General features: G+C 34.4%; 1 protein-coding gene across 1 annotated transcript; it reads right to left on the bottom strand.

Annotated features, from left to right (window-relative positions):
- Positions 1-11,877: 11,877 nt before the first annotated feature.
- LOC110036784 (putative clathrin assembly protein At1g33340) lies at positions 11,878-13,157 on the bottom strand. Its single transcript, XM_020741312.1, has one exon. It carries the CDS (start codon positions 13,100-13,102, stop codon positions 12,068-12,070), a length of 1,035 nt encoding a protein of 344 aa, XP_020596971.1. The 5' UTR covers positions 13,103-13,157; the 3' UTR covers positions 11,878-12,067.
- Positions 13,158-13,592: the final 435 nt, after the last annotated feature.

Genomic DNA, 13,592 nt, shown 5'->3' with positions numbered 1-13,592 from the left:
TTTACTGGAGGTACACTTAGACTAGAGAATCATTGGGACCAAATTACATGATTTTTTGAATTTTATTTGAATGATTAGAATTATTTTAAGTTCTGGAAAATTTATTAATTATAAAATATTTTAAATGTGGAAAGATAATTTTTATATATTTTTTAAATATCTATAAGATCAAAAAACCCAGAAAAATAAATTTCACATTTTTTTTATTTTTCTTTGTATTGTTAGGAATATTTTAGTGAAAATCCATTTTTAGCTTTCAAAAACTATTTTAAGCTTCAAAATTCAATATCTTCACTTAGAAAACTAGGAAAAATATTCTAATTGTTCTTAAGTTCTTAGGAAAAAATTTAAAATATTTCCATGAATTTTATTATCTTTGTGATTTTTATCATTTTTTAGTTATTTAAATATTAAAAAAGGCTTAAAATAGAATTTTTATTTTAATCACAAATTTATTTTTAGAAAATTCATCTGATCACAAAAAACTCCAAAAACTAATTTTTATAATTTTTTTGAGTTATATTTTAATTGTTAAAAATCATTTTTGTTAAAAATGACTTCAACTTAGAAAATCAATTTGGGTTATCAAATGAGCTCCAAATATTTTGAAATTTTTATGGGGAGTTCTCTGAACTTCAAATTATAGTGGAGATTAAAAATCAAGTCATTTAGATGTTTATTTTTCCCAAATTAATTTTATTTGTGTTTTAGGATTTGGTGAAAGTTAAGTTTATTCTTAATGACTTAACCCATGAATATTTTCCAAAGGGTTCTCTGGCCAAAATAAGCCTTCCAAAATTTTCTTGAAATTTTCTAAGAAACATGCTAATTTTTATGATTAATTTATGCAAATAATAGACAGAAACTTGAAAAATATGGATTTTTGAAGTTAGAGATTACAAATTCACTCTACTCTGTCTTGAAAAATATGGAATTTTCTAAGGAACATACTTTGGAAAAATCAGAGAATGTTCCCTGAGACAGAGGCAACAACATGCCAAAATTTTAAGCTATGTTGAAATGTCTACATGCATGGAGAATTAAAAGACTAAAAAAATGTTTAATTAATTAAAAATAAAATATGCATAACATAAACTTCAAATTGCTTCCACATTATTTTCCTCTGTTCACTGAGCAAAAGGGTATTTTTATTTTATTTTTATGATTTTTTTACATTTTATTTTTATGATTTTTTTTTATTTTATTTTTATGATTTTTTTACACCAAGATATGGTTTTTTGAAGTTAGGGATCATTTTTTGATTTATTTAATTCTCTATTGATCTATTAAACGTGCGTCGCTGACTAGATCCTAAGCAGCTCCGAAAACACGCTTGGCGCACTCTGGTTGGACGTTGCCTTCTACGTAATCGCTGACTCGGCCCGCACTTTATAAACTGCGTTCCCATCCGGCGCAATCAGAGTCCTTCATTTGATACATGCACGATCCAACGGTTCCACGTCATCATCCTCGAATAGAGTGAATCTATAATCATCTACACTAAAACCTCAAGATCTCCCCCATTTCTCCACCAAATGACCTCGGGTTTGATCCTATGGACTCGTCTAAGAGTGAAAAACACATCCATATGATAAACATGCCATTAAACTAACCCTAATCAAATGGAGAATCAAAATAGGCTTGAGAAGAGAGGAAGTTCAATACCTTTGCTCTGAGAAGGGAAGCTTCAATCAGAGGTGCTCGGCATGTTTGTGGAGGCCTTCCTGGTGGCAGATTTTAATTTTCTATAGTCTATGCAGATTCACCACCCAATGACTTGTCTTGTTTGTATTAATTCATTATTCTCATTTGTCACTATGGTCACTTCTCCTTTCTTCAGTACACAGTGAATTGGACTCACCCAAGAACTGTTTGAAATAAAATATAACATTGCAACATCAAACCAATTTAAAATATCTTTCTTTACAACTTTATTCATCATAGGATTCAATCTCCTTTGAGGAAACTCTTGGTTCATGTTGATCTTCCAATAAAATTCTATGCATACAAATTGAAGGACTGATTCATTTAATATCAGCTAATGTCCATCCAAAGGATTTATTATATCCTCTTAAAGTTCACAACAAATGTTGTTCTTGCTCATCAGTTAATTTTGAGCATACTATAACAGTTAATGTAGATAAATCTCCTAAGAATGCATACTTCAATGTGTAGGAAGTGTTTTCAGTTCTAGTTCAGGAGCTTTCTCAATAGATGAAATAAAATTCTTATTACTTTCTGTAGGATCTAAAATTTTAAATTTTTTCTGAACATAATCCAAATCTCCTTTACTTACTTCCGTAGATTTATCTTGAATTTTATCCTCATCTTAATATTTTATATATTCTATTTCAAATTCTCTTTCAAATGTCTTTTTGAAATATTTATGGCTTAGATATGCATTAATATCCATTCTGAAGCTTTCAATCTCTAGCTCTTTTGTAAGGTATCTCATTGATTTTGTAATATTAAATGTAACCTCTTGATAACCTCTTGATCACTAACTCGTCACTAACTCGCATAGTTAGTTCTCTTTTCTGCACATCTATCAAAGCTCTTCCATTGGCTAGGAATGGTCTTCCTAAAATAAAAGGAATTTCTTTATATTCCTCTATATCTAGCATAATAAAGTCTACAGGAAAGATAAATTTATCAACTTTTACCAAAACATCTTCTATAACTCCTTTAGGATATGTAATCAAACGATCAGTTAACCGAAGAGTTGCAATCGTAGGTGAAATATCTCCTAAGCCCAGCCTTCTGAAAATTGGTAACGACATAAGATTAATACTGACTCTAAATCACTTAAAGTTTTTCTAAAAAAATATTTTGTAATTAGCACAAGGAATTGTAAAACTTCTAGGATCTTTGAGTTTTTGAGGAAGCTTTTTCTGAATTATGACACTACACTCCTCATTGAGTGCAGCGGTCTCGTTATCTACAAACTTTCTTTTCTTATTCAATATATCGTTAATGAACTTCACATAGCTTGAAATTTTTTCCAAGACTTCAACAAATGGAATGTTTATCATTAATTTCCTCAATATCTCTAAAAATTTTGATAATTGGTTATCTCTATTTTTCTACTTCAATCTTTGAGGAAATGGAGGTGGTGGCATTTCTAAAGTAATTTTCATTATTTTAATAGGACATTCTCACTCAAAATGAAAATCTTCACCAGATTTTTCATTTTCCACCTCATTTTTTTCAACTTCAACTTCGACTTCTTTTTGAACTTTGTTTTATAATTCTTTTCCACTTCTAAGTTGAAAAGCCTTAATTTGCTCTTTGTTCTGATCTTTAGGATTTACTTCGACATTACTAGGCAACATTCCTAAAGGTCTATTGCTAAGTGCAGTAGCAATACATCCCAATTGATTATCCATGTTTCTAATTGCAGCTCCTTAACTTTATAATTGACTACTCATTTGTAATATCAATTCTTCCATTAACAACTTTTTCTCCTTACTCTGTCAATTATTAAATCTTGGAGGGTAATTAGGTTTATAAGTTGGATTTCCTTGATTGTTGGAGTTTCACAATGGGTTCGTAGGGTTCGCAATGTTGTTTCCCCATTGCAGATTTGCAGCATTAGAATTATTATTACTCCAACTAAAATTTGTATGATTCCTTCAACCTGGATTAGAACGATTATTTATTGCATTTAAGCTCTCATAAGAAGATTGAGATTTTATCATTTGTTCCAATGAAATTTCCTCAAGCACAGGTGCTGTCTGAAAATAATTTATTCCAAATTGATCTATCTTTTTTGATGTAGCAGAAATTTGTGCAGCTAACATAGATATTGCATCAGAATCATGAATATTGGCTACTCTTTTTTTTATTTTCAGAGGGCCATGAAAAATTATTATTAGTCATCTCTTCAATTAAAGAATATGGTTCATCGAATGGTTTTGGCATTAATGATCCAACAACAACAACGTTAATTATCGATCTAAGAGATCCAACCAATCCTTTATAAAAAGTTTAAATTATTAACCAATCTAGCAACGTATTGTGTATACACATTCTAAGGAGATCCTTAAATCATTCACAGGCTTTATAAATTGATTCCCCTTCAAAGTGATAAAAAGATGTAATATCATTTTTAAGCTTAGCAGTTGTTTAAGGTTAGAAATATTTCAGTTGTTTAAGGTGAGAAATATTTAAATAAAAAAATCTCCCCAAAATCTCCCCAAATTCTGATAGATCCAGGTGCTAACAAGTTTAACCATATCTTAGCTTTGTCCATTAGTGAAAAAGGAAAAAATCTAAGTCAGACGACATCATTTGACACTCCATCATATTTAAATGTAGCACACAATTCTAGAAAATTAGTAAGGTGTAAATAATAATCTTCAGTTGATGTTCCCCCAAACTGATTATTTTGAATCATTTGGATAATAGCAGGTTTATGCTCAAATAAATTGGAAGCTACAATAGGGTTTTGTATACTTAAATGAATATCATCAGTCGTAGGATTAGCATAATCTCTTAGACATCTCTGATGATGTTCATTTCTATTTCGAGCATTATTCAAATTGCAAGCCATTTTGCTAATATGGTCTATCTCTTTTAGTTATTTTAAAAATTCTAATTGTTTTTTTCTAACTCAGAATCGTTAGGTACTAAATTTTCAGATCTTACCCTACATATGAACATTTACAACAAGTAATTTAAAAATAAGCAAACACACTTAGATAAGAAAATATTCAAAATAAACTACATACGCTCTTTTTTTTGGTTTTTTTAAAATAAGAATACTAAAAATTATAAAATAACTTACTACTACTTTCGTTACTTCCCGGCAATGACAGCAAAAACTTGATGCGGATGGATTTAGTGCGTTAATTTTGTAAATATTTTTCAATATTATAAAATACACTCGACAGACACAATAACAAATATGCAAATTGATCTCACCAAAATAATTTTAATTAAAATAGTTTTATCTTTTAAAAATTTATAAACTGCCAAATCCCCTTTAATAATAACACAATTATACATATCACTCAAGTAATAAATGGCTCTAACGGAGTCCTAGATATCAATCCCACAAGAAAGTTGGAAATGCCTGTAAATAAGTTCCAAAAATTATAATGTAAAGTGTTATTTTAGAACTACAAAAAGTAAAATGCAAATTTAGAATATTAAGTAACAGGTGAATGCTAAATAAAATATAATTGAAGGACAAAGTTAACTAAACTAAATACTAAACTTTCAAAAATAAATTTACAAAAATTAAAACTAAGATGTTGTGAAGAAAAGTTTAAAATTAAAAAAGAATCATTCTCATTTAGAATGAGCATATGGAAGAGCATTGACTAATCCAGAGTTTGGTCCCTAATTATATGGTTAGTCTGGGAGGATACTGGCTACCACTCCAGATCTCCCATTACTCTCTCCCCTAAGGGCTAACAATCTTGAATCAGTTTCCAATCAACTGAACGAAATTGGAGATTTTAATCTGTCACCTTAAAATCTCCAATTCTGCATCCAACAAAGTATATTTCCCTATTTATTTGCACCCAATTCCATGGATGAAATACTTAAGCATGAAATCAAATGTGATTCTCCCCATACTGTAGAAATCATATCCCACTCATGTTGTAGAAATCATAGCCCTTTAAGAACATATGTTTCTCAACTCATTTTAACATTTCAATTGGTCAAATTGAAAAATAAATGAAGATCTGGGTTCAAATCATTACACCAAATCATCACAAATTATTGACAAATTATTGACATTTAAAATCGTGTAAAATAAAATCAATTCTTCACAAAACCAAATCTCATTGTAGGGAGAAGGATAGAAAAAAACAACTGATATGATACGACAAAACACAGATTTCATTAATAAAAAAAGTTTACAAAATAAAAGAATTAAAAGACAATTTACCTTAGAATCCTTCCCAAGAAAACTCCTAGAAGTTCTCTCCAAGTCTTTCTCTCTTTACAATCACTCTCAATTCTCTCTTAGAAGTGTAATGAAGAAGATATCTTGCACCTTCCCACTCCTCTTATAAAATTTGAAGAAAATCTCCAAGCCCTTGACTTTCTCTCTCTCTCTAACTCACGCTACACACCTACTCACCTATTCCAAAACTCCTCTCTTCTCCTCTTCCTTAAGCCCAAGACTTCCCTCTCTTTTATTAAAGGCTGTCTCCCTCCAAAAAGTATTCAAAATTCCCTCCAAAATTCTATCCAAAGTCAACTCTTTTGAATTCAAAAGATATGTTCATTGATCCAAGAGACATATCCCTCCATAAAAGAACCTTCCAAAGTGTCTAGTTGCATTAAATTACTCTAAGGGGTGTTTAAAACAAGTTTCTGTTTGAAAATCCGCGCAAAATTTATCTTAAACCGCCTTAATGCACATAAAGTCGTCCCTGATGCATCTGGCACCAAATCTGGTGCATCTTGCGCCAACTCTCCATCAAATGGCACATCTGGCGCCAATTTGGTGCATCATGCAGCAGTTTGCTGTAGACCATGCTGGTCTGGGCTTTGGCGCATCTGACACCGATATGGCGCATCTGGCGCCGATCTGGCACAACATGCGCTAGAATTCAATACTTTTTTGTTTTGGCTCCGAATTTCATCATTTTTGCTACTTTTGCTTCAAATGCACAAAATTGATATACCTGCAAAAAACATGAAAAATCTTTCTTTAAAGTGCAGTATCACCAAAAATAAGTATAAAATATATACTTAAAATAACATATTATTTTTTTGTATCACACCCCTTGTAGAGCTTGTCATTATCGCATGTTGATACATCCCACACACCCCTTAATGATCTTTGTAAGTATTGATAAGTTTTAGCCACTCGTAGAGCCTATTTTTTTAGTGCAGCTGCGTTAGTTCCTTGAGTGTGTATGCATTGATTCCATGAGTGTAACTAGGACAATTCAACAAGCATAGTTGCATCAGATCCTTGAGTGTAACTGCATCAATTCCCGAGTGTAAATACAATAGTTCCTTAATTTTAATTGTATTAGTTTCTTGAGTGTAACTGCATCAGTTCCTGAAGCGTAAGACATTTAATATGTGAAATCTTAAACTTTTTGATGTTATGAATGTAAAAATCCTCTTTCTTATATTGATATTTTGAATATTAAGAAGGGTTATACAAAATAATCATAACAGTGTTCCTTGTACAAGTAGGGATAACTTTAAATGAAGCATTTTATTAGATTGTCGCCACTTTAAATTTGAGGGACATCATTTCCTATGAAAGTTTTCAATTTGTATACTCTAGATCTAGCTCTTATGTGGATGATTTAGGAATCATTCCAGGTTTGATCTGCTTCCGAATAGCTTGTCCTGTGGTGGTGGGGTCGTCCTTCTTTTACACTAGGTCCCTTGGGGAAAAATTCTTTTTTATATGTGTTAATTAAATTATTTGGCTATTCTTTGCTTCACCTCTTCTTCTCAGAAGGTTGTGTTGGCTCGATTTTCCTCCACTAGATGTAGGGCGAGCTAGACTCTCACATCATTCATCTCAAGCTACTCTTCTAGATCCTCCTTGTTGAAAGCAAAGGCGGAGAGTACTCTCTGGCTGTAATTGTTGTATCTGACTAGTAACATGACTTTCATTTTGTGGGACAACATAAAGGGGGTCTGTCTCATGGACGTGAATGCTATTGTTTGGATCACCTAGTATATCGATGGAATTATGTTTGCTTATTTGTCATTCACTCTGTCCACGTTTTTCCTTAGCAAACTTGGGATGATTTTTTTTACATCCTTGGTCTATTCATTAGTTCGAGAGTGGTGCACAACAGCAAATTTGTGGTTGATCCTTTGAGTCTTACTGAAATCTTGACCTCCTCTATTAACGAATTAGGTTATCTGTAAGGATGATGAGAGGTAAACCATATCTGTAAATAAGGTTCATATGAAGTTTTTTACTACCTCGGCCATTATGTTTGTTAGAGGCTTTGCCTTTACACACTTGGAGAATAATCGATGATCACCAGTTAAAACATCCACTATCCTCTTAACAGGGGGAATGGTCCCAAGATTTTGAGGCCTAACATGTGGAACACCCAAGGACTGACAATCGGGTGAAAATTTTGGAGCAATTGATGGTGTAACGGTCTTTATTTCTAACATTGTGTAAAACATCAAGAATATTCTTTAGTTTCCTTGTGCAAGTTCAGTCGGAAGTAAACTTGTCACTAAATTTAGTGAGCTAGTGTCTTTCCCCTAGAATGGCTTCCGTACTCCTCGCCATGTTCTTCTTGGATTATGGTCTTCCCAATGTACTTTAAGAAGAAAAGATGTGGTTGACTTCTTGAAGAGTTTTCTTTTGACTAGTAAGTACCAACCAACCTTATATTTTAGTCTCCTGCGATTGATGACTACTTGGTCAATCACCCCCGTACTTAGTTACCAGATCTATAAACTCATCTAGCTTTTATTCTCCTTGAACATCGACTAAGTTTCTTAGATAATCCTCCTCTTAGAAGAAGGCTCCAAGTTAGACTGTGAATTTCCTCCCTTCAGACATGTTAAAATTTGAAGCTAATGAACCGATTGATCTTCGCCTTCACCTTTCCTTTGTACTTTGTTTCAGAGTAAATATATATATTTCAGATTAAATATATATATTTACTTTAAATTGTGGAACATTCAGGCCGATCAAAACACTGTTTTGGAGTAGATTTAAACACTCTTCTTGGGGGTTGATTTAATTACACTATTTGAAAGAACCTAATTTTTTAGGTCGATTCACTTGCTGCTTCGTTCATTGGCTTTGTTAGTTTTAGAAGTGGGTCGACCTTCTTTTTTTTTGTTTGTTTTGTTATTTTTGTTACATGGTTAAGTCAAAACAAAATGGAAATTTTTGATTTAATTGCTTGGAAGACACTTAGACATACTTGAGGATTAGTAAAAAAAAATACTTAATTGAGGGTAGAACACTTTAAATCACTTTAAGCACAAGTTCAAGTGTAGGCTTCCTAAATTTTAGGAGTACACCCTAGGTGAGAGCCCATCCACCTAATTCTCTGTGTAGGCTCCCTAGATTTTAGGAGCACGCCCTAGGTGAGAGTCCATCCACCTAATTCTCAGCATAGGCTTCCTAGATTTTAGGAGCACGAAACTTGACACTTAATTCTGATTCACAAGCTAATTAAGACACTAGACATGAAGACGCACTGAGGCGTAGTCCATGCTTCCTTAATTAAATGAACAGTGAAATTCCCTCAATGACTTAACCTACAGTAAAACCCAGTACATCGGGATTTGAGCTTAGATATTACACTCAAATCCTCCTGGCAATGGGGGAAATTTGTTAACGCCACATATGGATCATCGGACTAGGATGAGTCAGGGTCTAAGTGGCGAGGGCGATGACGACATTGCTTATGTGTGCTTAAACAAGGGATACGAAGTGGAATTATTAGAGTGGTATCTCCTACCTCAAGGATCTTCAATAAGGGAGAGGAAATGATCCATGATACTATTCACCGATTCTTGGTGAGATCATTGCCCCCGATACTCTTAGGTTGTCAGTACTAGCACGATTAGAGTGACTAGACTGTGAATCTCCTACGTGATTACAAATTATCTATTGAACTGGTTTACTATGAGTTGTGGATAGCCTTTTACCTTTATTTGGAGGACTCCCATTTCTGAGGTTAGGCGAGGTCCTTCAATCAGAGCTTCATATTCCACTTGGTTGTTAGTTAATGAAAAATTATCTCAATTGAATGGTAGACATTTTCTCCTACCAGGCCACATAAAAAAACTCCAACTCTAGCACTTGATTGGTCGAATGCCCCATCTATAAATAGAGTCCAGGTCAGATTATCGATTGTCAAATCATCATTTGCCCCTCTCGATTCAGACACATCTGCAAGGAAATCTACAATAGCTTGTGCATTTATCACCAACCAAGGAATATAGGAGATGTCAAACTTGCTGTGTTCCATGGCCTATTTGAGTAATTGATCAGAATGTTCCAGTCTTGTGAGAATAGAATTTAATAAGTGACCTATGATATCTTATATAGTGTGTGCCTGAAAATATGATCGAAATCTCCACACTAGAACGACTAAGGCTAAGGTCAGTTTCTCTATTATTGGATACTGAAGTTTGGCGCTTTTTAAAACCAATGTAGTACACTGGGTGCTCCTTTCCGAGTTATTATCTGATAAAGACCAAATTAACGGCTTCGAAGCCGACCTTAAGGTAAAGATAAAGTTTTTCCTTTGAGTTCAGGTAATCCATTAAACCATCTTATTGTTGTTGATCTCAATGTATTGAAAAAGAGCACACATTTGAGGGCATAACAAATTTTCAACAAGCATTTGGACGATTCAAAAGATGTGAGGTGGTCGTTAGGATTCGACCATCCATTATACAGCTCCAAGGCTGGCATCTTAAACTTCTCTTAATGTTGAATTCTGAAGGCCTATAAGGAGGAGTTTTTCTGCCTCCTTTATACCTTGGTCCGTACTAATCAGTTTCGCTCCACCATAGACGCAGATCCAGCGTTATCATGGTATATACAATTCGTCGGGCTTTTCCTGTGAGTGGATCACCTCCTTCTATTGTTGGTTGGTGGTTCTCTTTGAGGGGGTTTGAGTGTTCCTTCTCATGCTGACTCTTGGCCTGAAATCTGGGTCACTGCTAGAGCAATGACTGCCATAAGTACTTCTGCGAGCTGTCTTGACATCTAATTGGTGATCTGGGATTCTCCAACCATGTTGAATGAATTCTTCCATAAACACCAATGTGCATGGTGCTTCTCCTATGTTCTTCTGATTGGACTCTCCCTGCTATTGTTGATGGTCTCCTTTTCTGGTTGATGATATGTTTTCACGCTCAATGAACTTTAAAGGATGTTGAATCTAAAAGTGTCTGGGAAACACACCCAAGGAATACAAAGATTAGCTAGGAAGTGATGAGAGAGAGAGAGAGAGCACTATAGTGTACATTAAAGAGAGTGTCTTTTACTCATGGCATGGACCCTTATTTATAGGCATGTGTCCCACCGTTACAAAAGTATATATTAACTCCTTTATTAATATTTTAGGGGGGATTTTTGATAATTACTGAGTTATTCGCATATAATAATATCGGGGACTGATTTGATCATGAGAGGTGTCGATCACCTGGTAAGTCTTAACTCGATTAATATCTAATTCAAAAGATAGTCTCCCATTGATCATCTTGAGGAATGATCCCCGCTCTATGGATCATCTCCTGGAACATTTCGTCGATCGTTTGGAGAAGAAGCCTCCCTTGCCAACATCAAGTTCAAGACAATCGTCAACAGCTATGTCTGATTGTCTCTACCATCATCCTGTGTCATTTATCTGTTTTGCGATTCGTGCTGACATATTTTTATATGTACATATTTAGTTTGTCGGTTCTCCTGCTCACCGGAAGCTGCACAGTACACTAGAACAAGAGAATCTTTTTAACACGTGTAAAATAGCTAAATGATATTAATGCACAAAAAAAGCTTCTTTAATTTTTCGTGCCCAAACCATTATAAATATATTCAACTTTTGCATATAAGAAAAGAATAAAAAATTATTTATAGTATGCCACTTCTTATCGGTAAGAATAAGTTATTACAATTGTGGATGTACATTTGGATGCCACATTATGCAATTTCATTTTCTTCACGCACTAGAGCTTGACCATGGCACATGAAATCAAATTATTAAAAAAATCACTTTCATAAAGTTAAGAAAAAAATGCATTTCTCGGAATGATAGAAATAATATTAATATTATTGGAAATTTACATACATAGCACTCAATTTTTTTACATATACATTTCTCTCACCCAAATCTTTATTTCTACTTGCCAAGCACTTTGGTTTTAATTATAAAATCAGAATTTGGGTGTGGGATATGTAAATGCGTCAGAATTGGTGATGTAAATTCCCCTAATATTATTTAGAGGCCGCCGCACATAAACCGTGGCATAACAAGCTCAAGCAAAGAAAACATGATGGCTATAGGAATATATAATCTAATCTCACTATATATTGCAAAGAAAAATTAAAATTTTTTAAGCAAATCAATTAGATTTAGCGCGAGGGTCAGAACAATACCATGGATTTATAGTTCTCCGAACTCTCGCCTTCAGTGGGAAGATCATCTTCTCCCTCACTGAATTCCACCCATACTGTACTTATCGTTGTCTCGAGCTTTCCAGAGAATGGATAACTCCACTCTTTCTCAAAAGCCTGCACTTCCTGATTTTCTTCCTGTGCGTTGGTCATTTTCATCTGCTTCTCCTCCTCTTTCGCATCAGCAAACTGTTCCATTGACGAAATATCTTCTTCTGTTATAATTCTTATTGATGGAAAATCTATTTTCTTCCCCGTGATGACTCTCTTGCAGAAATCATAAAACTCTTGTAGCTTCGGTGTCTGCCATATTGCCTTTCTCATAATACCAAGAGCTGAAATCCTCGAAGGTCTCTTAAGATAAAAAAATGAAGCAACAACTATCTCAAATCCTTCATAAAAGCTTTCGTAGACACGCAAACTCTCCCTCACTATGATGTTCAGAACAAAAATAATCAATTGATTCTGCTGCATAGTCAGGTTTTCAGGCAGACAAGCCATGGCACGATCAAAAAAAACTTGGCATTTCGATGCGTTATATATGACAAGCTCAACTGATTTATCCCCACAATCATTGCTATCAAGGTCCCCTGTTCTAACCGGCTCCAGCTTTCCAGCTTGGTTTATAAGCCATTCTATTCTTTCTTGAAGGAACAAAGAGTAATTCATAACGAAAGTAGCACCGTAAGGCTGGGGACTGATCCTGAGGTCTCCTGATGACCACAAGAGCCTCATATCCTGTTCAAAGAAGCGGTCTCCACCGCGAAGAAGACGGTGGAGAAGCACAAGCAACTTGATCGACCTCGGGAAATCTCGAGAGGTCTCGAGTATTTCCGAGAGTCGCCTTGCGAGGAAGGTGATTGAGCCGGGAGAGTTGGAGACCAGGAAGAGGATTTGGTTCACATATCGGTCGTCCGGGAGGTGGTCAGTGCCGTCGGAGCTCTTGCGAATTGCGGCATCAATCTCAGAGAGGATGTGGCGGGCGGTGATGTTATCTTTGCTCATTGAAGAAAGCTGGTCCTTTAGCGAGCTGAGAACTGAGATTATTTTGCTCTTCACATTCATGCTGACACGTGAAATTTAAACAAAAAGAAAGAGCCGTTGGAAAGGAAGTTTTCATATGTAGGGTTACATATGTTATAATTACAGAGACTTCGGAAAGGTCTTAATTGTATGCTCTCCCTTTCTCTCTCTCTTAGCCATTAATGACCATTATTTGGTGGGCTAAGGCTTACTAATTCGATAAGAAAATAAATGAAAAAAATAAATAAGTGGAACGAATAATGTCTTTAACAATTTTTTTTCTTTTATTTGTGTAAACAAAAGGACAGCATTGGTTGACTTGCTTAATTCAAGTCAAGCTAAATCTTTCATGGTAAAGTGGGGAGAGGGGACAAGAAAAAGAAGGTAGGAAGAAAGGCAATGGAGGATCAATGAAAATTAGAACTCCACTTTGAGAAATCTGCAGAGGAAGACGAGGTCAACCCTTAGCTAA

The sequence above is a fragment of the Phalaenopsis equestris genome, unplaced genomic scaffold, assembly GCF_001263595.1.
Source record: "Phalaenopsis equestris unplaced genomic scaffold, ASM126359v1 Scaffold210877, whole genome shotgun sequence".
Classification (NCBI taxonomy): domain Eukaryota; kingdom Viridiplantae; phylum Streptophyta; class Magnoliopsida; order Asparagales; family Orchidaceae; genus Phalaenopsis; species Phalaenopsis equestris.
The sequence above is the reverse complement of the archived record's forward strand: the minus strand, read 5'-3'. Positions and strand labels throughout refer to the sequence as shown.